General features: G+C 43.0%; 1 protein-coding gene across 1 annotated transcript in view; it reads left to right on the top strand.

Annotated features, from left to right (window-relative positions):
* Positions 1–15,530, top strand: part of SGPP2 (sphingosine-1-phosphate phosphatase 2) — a 117,621-nt gene that overhangs the window by 63,298 nt on the left and 38,793 nt on the right. Inside the window, exon 3 of the mRNA XM_060015510.1 lies at positions 13,875–14,054. Coding sequence (XP_059871493.1) covers positions 13,875–14,054 — 180 coding nt within the window. The remainder of the gene's footprint in view (positions 1–13,874; positions 14,055–15,530) is intronic.

Genomic DNA, 15,530 nt, shown 5'->3' with positions numbered 1-15,530 from the left:
GGAGGTGCTGACGGTGTGATCAACAGCCCCTCCTAATAGCTAGAGTTAATCACTCACTGACCGACTGGAAAATTAATGGCGGCCTACTCTCTCCCCCTGCACTCCGCCTATGTCGGTCCAGCCTCCTTCCTTCGCTCCCTGCGGTGAACAGGCGTCAGGAAGGGGATTCTCTGGGACTCTTGTCCCTTCCTGCTCAAAGACTGGCTCTACAGGAGGACAGTCATCTAACTCCAGGGGAGGAGAACCCATTCTTCTCTGCCTGGGAGAAACCTTGTAATGAAGATACCGTGTCAAAGATGAGAAGGAAGCAGCAAAGACAGGAGATAAGGGGGGAGAAAAAAAGACAGTCCTTCGGAGGAAAGACATGATTGCAGCCAAATGAAAAGGAAACTTGATTTTCGGAGATGATGGGCTAGAGAATATTTACATGTCTCCAACCCCTTGTCAAATGCACTGTAATCTTAGTTTTTAGAATATTTTCCTTTCAGGGGGTGGTGAGTTACATTTTTTTTTGGTTGCACTTTAAAAGTCGATGTCATTAAGTTTACCCCAAACAGGTCCTGTCATAGGGCTTACTAGACCAGTGGTCTCTTGGCAGGGAGGCTGAGGAATCAGGATGCTGGCGCCCTGGACCAGAGCTGAGAATGGTAAGCTCTCACCTTGGGCCTGACCAGGTGTATGTTGGAACCTTGGCTTGTCAGAAATGTGTTACCAACAGGAGGAATTCAATTCCAGGGCCCTCTGGCTGAGAGGTTTCATTCCCGAGTTGTGAGAGCCTCCACCTGAACTTCACGGCCATGCAAAAGAGATTGTCACAAGGTTTATACGCTTCCCAGGAGGGAGGTTAAATCTCAGACCAGGGCCCATTACTTTCCCAGGTGAGAGGTGAAGTCGGGGTTCCTGGTGGTGGTGATGGGGGTGGAGGAGAGCAGTGCTGTCGTGACAGTGTGGATCCTAACTTTTACTGGAGTGTTTCTGATTTCCTTTCGGAAGGAAGAGAAGTGATAACCAGGAAAGGTGGGGGGCAGGGTAGTGAGTATTGGGGGTACTGATAGACATACAGCTGATTGAAGGGGTTATGGAAATAGTATACTCAGGTCTCTAGAATTTAGACCGACATTGGCACACAGAGTTGGTAGCCACCCCTGTTCACGGCCATCATGTTGACAGTCGTTCAAAATAAGTGGGAAATTGGCTTCGCCAAGGGTTGATAGCACAGCCTTTGACGTCAACCTGAGAATGGAAATGGATGTTGTGTAAAGTCATGAGAGTCCGTTTGGCTGTTCCTCCAGTGAGTTGAGTAGATACGTATCCAGGGCACCTTCGCCGACAACCAGCATCGTCTGCGTGGCCATAAGTGAATTTTCTTTCCTCCATCCTGTGATTATGGCTCCCATAATTTTGTTAGCCTGCATATTGAGTTTTTATTCTTAGGCATTTCCTCAGCTCTCCATTTCCTCCCCAGCCTCTTAACTGGTCATTTTGCTGCTGTGTGACAGAGCATCTCATCATGAAGTGGTGCTTCTCACCTCCCCCCGCTTCCACATATGTGCAGACGTTCTGGCACAAGGAAATGCAGCCAGCAATACCAGCCTTTAGAGACAGAGAACACCTAGACCGGAAGGACTGGGGACAATTATCTGCCGTTCTTATCACCAGCTAGTTCAATGTTAAGTTACTTGCCAAGTAAGAGAAGGGAGAAGATCTGGCATGTGTGAAGGGGACCAAATCCAGACGGACGGAAGGCCCCTAACCCTGGAACTGCTTCAAACCAGGGTCATCAGGACGAGTGCTTCTCTGACATTGCTTTCACAATGAGAAATGGTTTTAATTCCCTGGGGTTACAGCAAGAGTTGTGTGAGCCTGCAAATCCGGCTTTCTTTCTGTGTAGTACAGCTGACTGGTCACTCGGAAGGCATGCCACGGAGATGTGGTTGGTGGTCATTCAGAGCTTGGGTGGATGCAGTTGTGTGGCTTGACTCCGTAAAGTCTTTAATCCTTCCAGATATAAATCTTTTTTATTTCTCCTGAGTGACCACCACCCAAATCTTTTCAGAGTTCTATAAGATTGTAGACCGGAGGCCAAGGTGAAATGACCCAACTCTGACTGAATGTGTAAGGAGAGCCTGTGATGGCCTGAAAAACTAGGTGTGGAATGTCCATGACCTTTAGCCTAATATCGGGTGGTTCATGGTTCATCAGGTCAGCATGACGCCCGCTCCGACCTTACACCACGTCCAGAGACTTCCTCATACACAGACGCTTCTGTAGAAAGACAGGAGAGTGCAGCGTGGTTCTGTTTTCTCTTGTCTCAAGGTAATTCAAGCCTAGACGTTCTCTAAGGTGAGATGTACTTCAGGATGTACTGAGCCTGAATCCCATTTTCAAGATGTCTGTGCTTTTTCCAGTGGAATTTTTTTTTTCCAGAAAATTATGATACATTACAAAAACCCAAATCATTTAGTTCTACAGAGCTGTTGTTCTTTTGTTGTGGGTTTGGGTTTTTGGTGATGGTGAAGGTGGGAAGGACAGGTTAAGACGTTTTGTTTTGTTTTGTTTTTATGACCATCGTTTTTAAGACAAATGTTTTCTCAGTCTTTATGGAGAAACACAAGTTGACTTGGGTACCACTAGAATGACCCGAGCTTTAAAAAAGGTCTGGGTAGCTGTTCCTTATACCATCCTCATAAGTTTTTCCCTCCGTGAGGTACAAATAGCTGCGCTCGTAGAACGTGGGTGATAAAATGGTGGGAACATTTGTAAAATATGGTGAAACAGGGAAGTTGGCCTAGGGTTGCTCAATTGAGTTATTTTTTCTTAAATCACCAGGAATCAGGATATGTACAGGAAAATGTCTTGGGAAAATTTACAGGTCATAAATTTATTATTTAAATTTAACCTACCAGTATCCCCTTCTTATTACATCTACGCAGAAAAATAAGAGAGCGACTTCCCGGGAGGGTCCTTTGAAGGTGGGGAAGAGTGTTTTCCTGAATTACTGCCAGAGCATAGCTCGTTTATAACATACATCATGTTTAGGCTGCTGTTAGCAATGTTGGTTTTTAACATCTCAGTGGCTCCCAAGATGACGTATGTATAAGCAAGTGAGGATTTAGATCAATCGAGCAGCAGCTCGTTATTGATGCATGTGCTGAAAAATCTCTAGCTTGCTGTTGCTGAAGACAAGAGTGTTGGGGAGAATGATAGCTCGTTTTGGATGCTAATATTAGAAATGGTTAGTATTAAAAATGGAACCGGGCTTCCCTGGTGGCGCAGTGGTTGAGAGTCCACCTAACGATGCAGGGGACACGGGTTCGTGCCCCGGCCCGGGAGGATCCCGCATGCCGCAGAGCGGCTGGGCCCGTGAGCCATGGCCGCTGAGCCTGCGCGTCCGGAGCCTGTGCTCTGCAACGGGAGAGGCCACAGCAGTGAGAGGCCCGTGTACCACAAAAAAAAAAAAAAAAAAAAGCTACCACTACTGACAAAGGGTTTACTCTGTGAAAGTTCTGTCTTTTGAGACTTCTTCAATTACAGAGTTGAATTGCCTTTTAAATATATGGATAGGGCTTCCCTGGTGGCGCAGTGGTTGAGGCTCCGCCTGCCAATGCAGAGGACACGGGTTCGTGCCCCAGTCCGGGAAGATCCCACATGCCGCAGAGCGGCTGGGCCCGTGAGCCATGGCCGCTGAGCCTGCGCGTCCAGAGCCTGTGCTCCGCAACGGGAGAGGCCACAACAGTGAGAGGCCCGCGTACCGCAAAAAAAAAAAAAAAAAAAAAAAAATATGGTTAGAAGAGCATAAAAAGTTGAAGTACTCTGTCTTATTTTGAAACTTGATGTTAAATGATACATAATTGATTTATTTCTAGTTGAAGAACAGATGCCCATTCAAAGGACATCACTTAGAGCATCGCTTTGCCCTAATCACCTACTCTGGAACATTCTGCTTTGGGGAGGCCTAGGAAAATTTTGAGACTTTTTTTTTGATTCTGGTAAAAAAGATCTCTGTTCAGACCAAATAACCCATTAAAAAATAAGCAAAAAAAAAGACAAAGAATGAGAGTCAAGAGCATGATTGTGCAGTACAATGAGGACGGTCGGGAAGTCCTTCTGTTACAGCAAAAGCTATATAGTGAAATGATGTTGAAGCATACATTTTATTAAATATATTATGAAAGATTTCAAACGCCTTAGGGCCGAAATAATATAAAGAGAGGAGAAGGCTGGTGGTGAATTCTTGTTGTTTTATTGTAAGTGTTAAGAGCATAGATTTATATTGGTTCACTTACCTTCAGTACTCAAGTCTACCTTCAAGAGAGATGTGAGGCCAGCTGTTCTGGGACTGTTCCCACTGGAAGCTGACAGAGGGCTCAGTCCCTGGTTGTTTCAGATCAATGTGTAAATTACAGACCACCGGGGTTTTTTTGTTGTTGTTTAGTTCTGGGGTTTTTTGGTGATTACAGTGTGCGCGATTATAATGTCAATTTTATGTGTCCCCATGGGTTTTATTTCCTCATCTGTGCCCCCAGTGTGCACAGTGTGGATTTTATTGTTGGTACCAATGGTACACAAAAAAGGAAGACTCTTAAGTCCCCCCTTTGTCACCACTCCTGATGGCACTTGTATAGAGAGGATGGAAGGTTCTTGGCGTATTGGGGGTAGAATTGAGGCAGGGATTCCTCCGTGGCTGAGAGACTCTCTCTGCCCCTCACGCCTTTGCAAGGGAGGACAGTCCAGGACTCTGACTCCTTACAGGCCACGTGGGCTGTCAGGTCCCCCATGCAGTTGCTCTGGCCAGATTCATGGTCATACTGAGGAATATGTTTGATGACGTGCTTGTTATGGACAATACCCATGCCAGCATCAAAATCTGAGACTATATTTAATTGACATGTGTACTTAAGTGCCTTTGTGCGTGTGTGTGGCTGTGGCCTAGGCTGGCTGGCTGGCTGGGTTACCCACAAAGACCTGTGGCAGCACACTTGGAGATGGGAATAGTTTGTGGTTTTAATCAGTTAAGAAAGTTGAACATGGCATGTGGCTAATGTCTATTGCATTTGTGCTTTCAGGGGTCTGTAAAAATAAAGGTTTTGATCTTTCAGTACTATTTTGCAGTTATTTTTTTCTAGGGTCAGCAGGACTGACAATTAATATACTTAGATATGACCCAGCAATCCCACTACTGGGCATTTACCCAGAGAAAACCATAATTCAAAAAGACACAGGCACCCCAATGTTCATTGCAGCACTATTTACGATAGCCAGGTCATGGAAGCAGCCTAAATGCCTATCGACGGATGAATGGATAAAGAAGATGTGGCACATATATACAGTGGAATATTACTCAGCCATAAAAAGGAACGAAATTGGATCATTTGCAGAGATGTGGATGGACCTAGAGACTGTCATACAGAGTGAAATAAGTCAGAAAGAGAAAAACAAATATCATATATTAACGCACATACGTGGAATCTAGAAAAATGGTACAGATGAACTGGTTTGCAGGGCAGAAATAGACACAGATGTAGAGAACAAACGTGTGGACACCAATGGGGGAAGCGGAGGGTGGGGGATGGGGTGATGAATTGGGAGATTGGGATTGACATGTATACACTGATGTGTATAAAATAGATAAGTAATAAGAACCTGCTGTATAAAAGTAAATAAAATTGAACAAAATATATATTAGAAATGTGAGGGAAGAGTCTAATAGTAAGTTTTCTTAGCAGTGATTACATTGTTATCTGAAGCCAGGCTTATTAGTTTTTGCATGAAAAACTCCAATAGCACACAAGGCACCCACCCCAGCCCTCAGTTCTAACCCGCAGTGGATCCAGTGTCCACAGTTCCTCGTGTAACCTACATGCATTTACTTATAAATACATTTTAAAAGTTACAAATGGGATCAAAATATACTCTTGCTGCCTCTTGCTTTTTTCATTTAACAGTATATCTCACAGTGTTTTATTAACAGTTGCATAATTTAACTGGTGTCCTGTCATGAACATTTAGAGTTGTTTCCAGGTTTTTGTGGTTGGTTAGCTGTCCGAAGGAAGGTGGGCTTATGCATGATTTTAACTTTTGTATGCTCTACATTTCCTAAGACTGAAGACACCAATTCCCTCAATGGGCATCATTTTGGTTGTGACATCTATCCAGTGGTGAGTAAAGGACACTGGTCCCAGGCTTCTGCTGGACTGTTACTGGTGGAATGGTGTGGATAAGAATTTAGCAATTGTCTCATCAGATGTGACATCTTAATCTCTTAGCCCCAAGGGCAGCCAGGTGGCCTCTAGTGAGTGTTACATGGGTATAATGGGTTAGGATCACAGAATTTGGGTTCTTTAAAAATAGGTATCTGGTCTCAGCAATAATTCTCATGCCAGGTTGGGGGAGGGGGGGCGTGGTGAAAAGACCATAGGATTTGGCCTCAGTGAAATTCAAGCCCAGCGTCTCTACACGCATTGTATTTTCTCTAGGAGGACGTTCACCTTCTTTAAGCCTCAATTTCCTCATCTGTAAAACAGGAATGATATGAATATTAAAGTAATGTCTATGAAAATACACTTAAAAAGTCACTGCACAAATATTAGTTATTATTTAACCCAAGTCCTCCTTGATAACGAAAAGAAACCTCAGATGTTTTAAAGTAACTTTCCTAAAGGTATACATGCATACACCTATGACTTAATTACTAATCTTTGTACATTTAGTGTTTGTCTTCAAAAATTTCAGACGCAGATCTGAGCTTGAAAAAAATGGAGCATTAGAAAGAACAGGAAAATGTCACTTAATCATTTTATTTTTCTCACCTGCCATTTGTGCTTTCGTTATTGTATCTCCATTTTTACAGAACCTGGAATATGTCAAGACCAGTTTGCTGAGAGTCTTCTGTGATTTACGGTGTTTGCTCTGTAGTTTCTTTGTTTTGGTGTTTCAGGCGTGGAATGAAATTTTATTAGTTTGAAATTACACCTGCTTGTCCAAGTGACTCACCGTCACGCCACCCTCTACAAACACACACGAACCCACATGACATACACTGTAGAAGGGCTGTGAATTTTAAAAAGTAAATAAAAATGATGCCACAGTAGGAGAGGACATTCACCCATTGAAAACAACTTTTTACACTGGATGGTAAGCAGTAGTCTCTAGAATGTTCCCAAATAACCATAACAAAGACCTGCTTTTAATTCACTCCCTGAAGCCAAATAGGAGACCACAGAGGAGTGTGTATTCTAGGGAGGAAAAAAAAGAACACTGAATAAACAAAAACACACACAGGCTAATGCAGTCAGTCTTTTTTTGTAAAACTGTTGATCTGAAAAGCCTCCAGAGATTAAAATTGCTCTTAAAATGAATCCCATACTCATGGGTTTGAGTAGGTAGATTTTCAGCAGCTTTCTCTGTGTCATGTGTGGTCGCCACCTCAGTGCCCTGTAGAACTGGGGTTGGGAGCAGAGGTGGGCAGGACTTTTGAAGAAAATATTAATAGAAGCCATAACTGCTTCTATTGAATCAATATTTGAAGGTATTGTTAATAGCATTTGGGAGCAAAAGACTTCAAGGGCACATAGAAGAGGTATTTCAGAACCCATCTTTATGTCTAGTTTATCTTTTTTTCAGTGGGCTCCCATTAGTATTAACCTTTTTAAAGAATATGATTCAGTGGTTTTAGTATATTCACAAAGTTGTGCAACCAATGTCTACCTCCAGAACATTTTCATCTCCCTAAAAAGAACCCCCATATTTACTAGCACTCACTCCCCTTCCCCTACCCCCCATCCCGCCCTAGACAACCACTAATCTACTTTCCATCTCTGTGGATTTGCCTGTTCCGAACACTTCATATAAATGGAATCATACAATGTTTGTCCTTTTCTTGTTTGGCTTCTTTCACTTAGCACACTATTTTCAAAGTTGATCCTTGTAGCATGTATCAGTACTTCGTTTTTTAAGGTCAAATAATGTTTCATTGTAAGGATATACCCCATTTTGTTTATGCATTCATCAGTTGATGAACATTTGGGTTGTTTAAACTTCGGGGCTATTGTGAAGGATAATGTTGAGAATATTATATTCATGTACAAGTTTCCGTGAGGACATAATTTTCAGTGTTCTTGAGTATGTACCTAGGAGTGAGACAGTTTGGTGTCTGATCTTTCTTTATCCAAATTATCATGTTAGTAACCTGAGAAGAAGGGGAATGAGCTTCACTTGGACAGATTAAGAAATGGGATGGGTAGAGAAGCTGTGGTCTTTGGGTTACATCTCATTGTTCTTTAGAATGGTGAAACTAATTCCTGACTTTTTAAAAACAAATCCATGGATAGACTATAAATCCCAGTGATTCAGTGTTTCTGTCCCATGAGACCTGAGGGATACCTTACATCCCTGTTAGTTAATCGCTTGCACTGTGATTTCCCATGGTGAAGTGGGCTGAGGGTGTAGCCAGAGGGAAGAAAGATGTTAGAGTTTATCATAATTTGTGTGTGTTTGGGGGAGGGGGGGGCGGGTGAAATTTGAAAAGAGCCTCTCGGTGCTCCCTCTGTTTTGCAGAGGATTCAGCTTTTATTATAAAAACAGGGGAGCCTTCACACGACGGGATGGGGATGCTTTGGAAGGAGGACAGAGGTGGGAGTGGGGGCAGGCAGCAGTCTCAGAGCGTAAACAATAAATGTATGGCTGTTGTCTAAAATCCCGCGGCTGCTTTACTAGTAATGTTATTTCAAGGACCTTCTGTTTCCTAAACTATCTAGGTTTCATTTATCCGGGCGTGAAGACTAAATTCTGTTCATCAGAGCTGTTAGACATAGAAAAATTGTCATTTTGGATTGTAATAACTAGGAAGGCCCACCACATTAAGAGAAAAAAGCACAGTTTTCTCTGCTGGCCCCAAAGAGCCCAGCCATCAAGGACAGATGCCAGATGGGAAATTCTTCTAAGTTGTGAAGACACATTTCATTTTGACAGAATTGGTTCTCTAGAAAAGCCTTTTGTCTGCTTGGGGTCAACAGTAGACGATCCAGAGAACTGGATTTCCTTTCCACCTATACATTAATTAGGGAAGAAGTAAGCAAGTAGGCTAATTCCTCATCATGAAACGCTCAGGGGCCCCAGCATCATGCAGAGGACCCAGCTAGGGTGCTGAGGCGTTAATGAGCTATAATTGCTTCCTGCCCTGCCTCCCCGTGGATTTTCGCTTTTACACATAGGCCTTGGGGGCCTCAGCCCAAAGGAGCATGATGGATGATGGAACTTAATTTGGTCCCTTTGGGTAGAAGGGCCTTTCAAGAAGACAGAGCAAAGTCCTCCGTGGAGGGGCAAGCCATACTGAGTTAATCATTATACTCTTTACTGTGAACTAAATGGAGAAATAGTTCTCTTCTGCCGTAGTACTCTTTTTAATAGACTTTACTTTTAGAGTAGTTTTAGGTTCACAGCAAAATTGAGCAGGAAGTATAGAGAGTTCCTGTATACCCCCTGTACCCACACATGCATCCCGTCCACCAGAGTGGGACATTTGTTACAACTGAGGATCCTACACTGGCACCCAATGGCCTTAGTTTACGTTAGAGCTCACTCTTGGTGTTGTACATTCCATAGGTTTGGACAAATGTGTCATGATGTGTATTCGCCATTAGAGTATCAGACAGAATAGTGTCAATGCCCTAAAAATTCTCTGTGCACCACTTACCCATGTCCCCAGCCCCCAGCAATCACTGATCTTTTTACCATCTCCCTAGTTTGCTTTTATCAAAATGTCATATAAATGAATTCATACAGTATGTAGCCTTTCCGCATTGGTTTCTTTCACTTGGTACTGTGCGTTTAAGATTCTTGCATGTCTTTTCATGGCTTGAAAGCTCATTTCTTTTAGTGCTATAAAGGTGACTGTCTGTGATCCAGGAAGCAGGCGCTCACCAGGTACTGAATCTGCCAGTGCCTTGGTCTTGCACTGCATCCTCCGGAACTGAGAGAGATAACTTCCTGTTTATAAGCCACCCAGTCTGTGGTTGCTTGTTATAGCAGCCCAAGCTGGCTAAGACAACAACTTTTTAAGATGTGACTGACATGCAATAAACTGTACGTACTCAGTTTTATTGAGGTATAATTCACATACTACTCAATTCATTGTTTTAAAGCGTATGATTCAATCATTTTTAGTGTATTCACAAAGTTTACACGTATTTAAAATGTACAACTTGGCACATTTTGATATCGGTCCATACCCCTAAAATTATCACCATAATTAAGACAGACATAATTAAAACATAGTTAAGACATAATTAAAACTTCATTACCCAGAAGTTTCCTCATGCCCATTTGTAATTTCTTTCCCGCCTTTCTGGCCACCACCGATCGGCTTTCTATCCTATAGAGTCATTTCTATTTCCAAGAATTTTATATAAACAAAATCATAGAGTATGTACTTTTGTTTGTTTTTGGCCTGGCTTCTTCATTCAGCACAATTATTTTAAGATTCGTCCATGCTGTAGCATGATATCTATAGTTTATTATTTCGTTTTTGCTGCGAAGTATTCAGTTGTATGATTATACCACAATTTGCATAATTATTCATTCAGCATAATTATTTTAAGATTCATCATTCATTCAGCATAATTATTTTAAGATTCATCCATGCTGTAGCGTGATATCTATAGTTTATTTTTTTTTGTTCTTGCCGCGAAGTATTCAGTTGTATGATTATACCACAATTTGTTTACCTATTCACCTGTTGATGGAAATTGGGTTGTTGCCGGTTTGGGGCTGTTACAAAGAAGCTGCCGTCAATGGTCATAGACAGATCTTTGCGTGACTTACGCTTTCACTCTTTGAGGGTAAATACCTAGGATCGGCATGGCTGGGTCGTGCGGAAATCATACGTTTTAACTTTTTAAGAAGCTGTCAAACTGCTTTTCCAAAGTGGTTGTATCATTTTGCACCTGCTCCAGTGCTGTATGAGGGTTCCAGGTACTCCGCCTATCCTCCCAACACCTGGTATGGTCAGTTCCTTTCATCTCAGCCATTCTAACTGATGTGTAACGGTGTGCCCCACAATTTAAACTCCGCTGGTCCTAACTGCCTCGGAGGTCCCTCTGCATACCACCCAACATCACTTCTCCAAGGCTTCTCTATTCTTGCGAAGTGGATGCTTCTCTATCCACCCCTCATCTTAAACAATCTTCCTTTAACGTTCCACCTCAGTGCTCCCAGTGTCTCGGGTTGAACCAAAGTCTGTCTCTACATATATACATACCCATATAATTCTGTGGATAATTTTTTTCCAAAGCATATTTGCATTATGATGAGATCCTCTGTGTGACTGTTTTCCCCACTCAAGGTTGGAGACCTAATACAGGGCTGGGCACAGTTTGCTGTAATGAATGCAAACTGACAGAGACAGGACTTGTCACCCTGTGAGTGGTACTCTTTCCCTACAACCTGAAAAACATAGCTTCACTCTCTCTGGTTTGAAGAGCTCTGTCATGACAGTAATTGCTATTTGAAACTTATTGATCAGAAACAGTGTGCTGCTATGGGAACACTTTTAAATAAAATGAACAATTGTCCTCATTCTTAAAAACATCCTTCAGATATAGAAGGCAAAAGATAAATGAAGTCGAAGAAACTCATGGACTTCAAGGAGATTAAGTTTTGTCTGAATGAGGGACGCACAGTCTGTCTTCACTCTATGATTTTAACGTTTCCTGTCTGAAGATTCTGTGTATTTTTGAGTGAACTGGAGTTAGTCGTAATGCCTGTAATATTCTTTTTGATGTTGATGAGTGGGGAAGGGGCAGGGTTGAGAAACATTTATATCCTAGCATCTTCTGAGAAATTCTTAGTAGTCAACAACATCTGCAAGTTTTCCAACTCCCCAGAAAATAGTCGGTCTGATGTGGTTTTTATAGGTTCACAGGAGGGAGAGGCAGAAACATAAAAGAGTAAGCTGGTTTCCAAAACAGTAGTTTCTGGTAATAAGGGGATGGTAAAGAGGTTAAGTTTCAAAGTCTGATTAGAAATCGCAGCTATGGAATTTGGAGTGATTGTCACTGAGGCTTTAAAGCCTGTGGATTTGGCCTGCTGTGCACAGACAGTGGTTCTTGATTTTTAACCCAGAGCAAAGTGGCAGCAGAGCACAAAAACATATGCAGCGTCTTCTGGGGGATACTGAGTGTGCTGGGATAATGTTCAGAATTCACCGGCAACTAGATGAGTTAAAAGAAAGTACCACAATGTGGGAAACTCTAAAGCAATCTGGCTGACTAATCAAAAGTATTTTGAAATAGTCCTTCATAGCGGGTTTTGTTCCAAAGCCAAGTAACTCCATCCATCACAAGCTAAATAAAGCCCTAGTAAGATCAATGCGATCATGGTAAGATGAGGAGGTTTATAATTAAAGCCCATGACAAAGTGACCTGCGCAAGAATACAGTGTAAAGCCGGCCGTGCTTCTCAAATTCTCACGTGCGCATGAACCACCCGGGAGTCTTGTGAAAATGAGGGTTCCAGTTCCATAGGTACAGGCTGGGGCCTGAGATTCTGCATCTTGAAACAGCACTCGTGGTGTGGATGCTGCCTCTCCTCAGACCACACTTTGGGTTGCAAATGCAGAGACTTAAGTGAATGGGTTGCTTCTCCCTCTTTTATAACATCACGGAAATGTCCTGTGAAGCTCTCTGACAAAGTAAATAAGTCTATTGTTAACAGTCCTATTCATCTCAGGAGGGTATGGAAATCAATTCTGATATCTATGTTGTGCTTTAAGGGAAAAAGAGAAAGGGATTTTTTCATTAATGGCATCATGGAAAAAAAAGAATTCAATTGAGGAACTTCCAGATTGAGCTGTGTTGATTTTAGGGTTGAAAATAGTCACGCCATTTATTGTATGACGCTCTCGAGTACTGAGAAAAGTTAAACTATATCCAGTATGTTGCCTGCATACATCAGGAGTAACAGTGGCATTCAAAAAATTTTAAGCCAGAAGTCACTTTTTTGGTTAAAACTTGAAAAGAAGGGCTGTCTGATTGAGTATTAAATTCTTAGTCCAGGACCATCCCGAAGGTATTACCGTGGTAGTTTAAGGCACATATTTTTTGAAGCTAAACTCTCTGGATTTGAATCCATTAAGTCTTGCCACTTACTAACTATGTACAACGGTTTACCCCTCTGTAAAATGGGTCTGCATTCTACAGGTACTATTGGATTAAGTGAGTTAATATTTGTAAAGTTCTTAGACCAGTGCTTGGCACACATACCAGCTATACAAATGTTAAATATATGACCAAAATAAGTAAGACGTGTTAGTGTCATATCTTAGTTGCCCAGTGACCCTCTGGAATCCAGAAGGGCTGTTTCTCTTTTCTCTCTTTTGTTTAGAAATTTATTTATTTATGTATTTATTTATTTATTTGCTGTGTTGGGTCTTTGTTGCTGTGCCTGGACCTTCCCTGGTTGCAGAGAGCAAGGGCTTCCCTTTGTTGTGGTGCGTGGGCCTCTCATGGTGGCTTCTCTCGTTGCGGAGCACGGGCTTCAGGCACGTGGGCTTCAGTAGTTGTGGCACGCAGGCTCAGTAGTTGTGGCACACAGGCTTAGTTGCTCCGCAGCATGTGGGATCATCCCGGACCAGGGATCATACCCGTGTCCCCTGCACTGGCAGGCGGATTCTTAACCCCTGCGCCACCAGGGAAGTCCCGGCCTGTTTCTCTTTTTAACAACTAAAATGTCTTCCTACAAGACTTCCCCATAGGCCGCTGGGGTCAGAGAGAAAGGTGATTTCAGCCAACCAACAGGAAACCTCAAAATAAATTCATAGAACCTAGGAGTTTATTTTGCTCATTTGGTTAGACTTACCTCCATCCTTTGGTTTGGCAGTTGGTGATGTATATTGGCCAGGTGGCCAAGGATGTCTTGAAGTGGCCCCGCCCCTTCTCCCCTCCTGTTGTGAAACTGGAGAAGAGAGTGATCGCTGAGTATGGGATGCCGTCCACCCACGCCATGGCAGCCACCGCCATCTCCTTCACCCTCCTTATCTCTACCACGGGCAGATACCAGGTAAGGCGCAGACTCCCCTTCCTCCCGTGTAACACCATCCGTACGATGAGGCAGCAAAGAGTTTCCCTTCAGGATTTTCTTTTTTTGAAGGACTTTGAAGTTTATGAAATAAAGATGGGGAACAAAAATTTACTGAGCAGTCAGTGACAATTTCTTTATAAATGAAGTGACCATATGATTTAGTACCCAAAGCAGGTTGTGCCCAAGAGTGAAAGTGGACACCATTAATGACAACAGGGGCTTCCCTGGTGACGCAGTGGTTGAGAGTCCGCCTGCCGATGCAGGGGACACGGGTTCGAGCCCTGGTCTGGGAGGATCCCACATGCCACAGAGCGGCTGGGCCCGTGAGCCACAACTACTGAGCCTGCGCGTCTGGAGCCTGTGCTCCGCAACAACAAGAGAGGCCCGCGCACCACGATGAAGAGTGGCCCTGGCTCGCCTCAACTAGAGAAAGCCCTCGCACAGAAACGAAGTCCCAACGCAGCAAAAATAAATTAGTTAATTAAAAAAAAATAATAATGACAACAGCACCACAAACATAACCCGGGTGTGTGGCATCCCGCTTCCGAAGGCATTTTCACCCTGAGCTGCCCGACCAGATGGCACTGAATAGGTGCTCTCACCCTCTGTTTGCAAGAGACTCGAGGGGTTTATATCCTAGTAAATGATCCTCCAGGGCTGAGATGGTTTCACCAAATCCTCCAGCTACATGTCCCAGGGCCCAGGGTGAAATAGTCTGTTCCCAAATTAGCCCCCAGAGATGTCTCTGCCTTTTTGGGGGGCTCAACCGTTAGAAATAATCATTCCATATTTTCTAGAAAGCTGTCTAAATGACAGGTGATTAATAACTGTTGAAAATAGAAGAATTTCACTTAATATCTGCTTAAATGCCAGTTATAGTAAGACCTTTTAAAATCTATACTGTTACTGCAATGAAGATTTATTTTTCCTTTCTGAGAACTCTTGCTCTAGTTTTGTGCTTAACTTCAGAAATTTTACCTTTTACCCGTTGGAAAATTTAGATTTCATGAACTCTAGCAGCCTTGTATGTAAATGATAGTATTGCTTCTCCTGCTCCTCTACACCAGAAACCCAGGGGTGTTCCATGTTCCAGGTTGTACAAAAATGGGGTGTCAGCCTGATGTGATTGGAAGAGGATAAGATTAGTGTCAGGTCCTGGCTGTACCTGGTCTGCTACCTGGTCACCTGGGGTCAGATCTCAGTTTCCTAAATGGCAAAGGGACAAGTGTATAGTATCATATCCAACTAGGTATAATCTTTGTTTGTAACTTAAATGTCATGCCAGGATCAAACAATGTCTGAGCTCCCCAGTACTATCGGAATTAATTGAATGCAGACTTCTGAGCTATGTCATATCCCGTGCCGTCTGCCCCAGAAGGACATAGTGGGCCCAACACTGACCCCCATCGGGCTGCTGTCAGCATCAAGAGAAGCCTGTGAACATGGTTCTCTTAG

This window comes from Delphinus delphis, chromosome 7 (genome assembly GCF_949987515.2).
Source record: "Delphinus delphis chromosome 7, mDelDel1.2, whole genome shotgun sequence".
Classification (NCBI taxonomy): Eukaryota; Metazoa; Chordata; class Mammalia; order Artiodactyla; family Delphinidae; genus Delphinus; species Delphinus delphis.
Note: the sequence above shows the minus strand (reverse complement) of the source record. Positions and strands in the feature narration are given on the sequence as shown.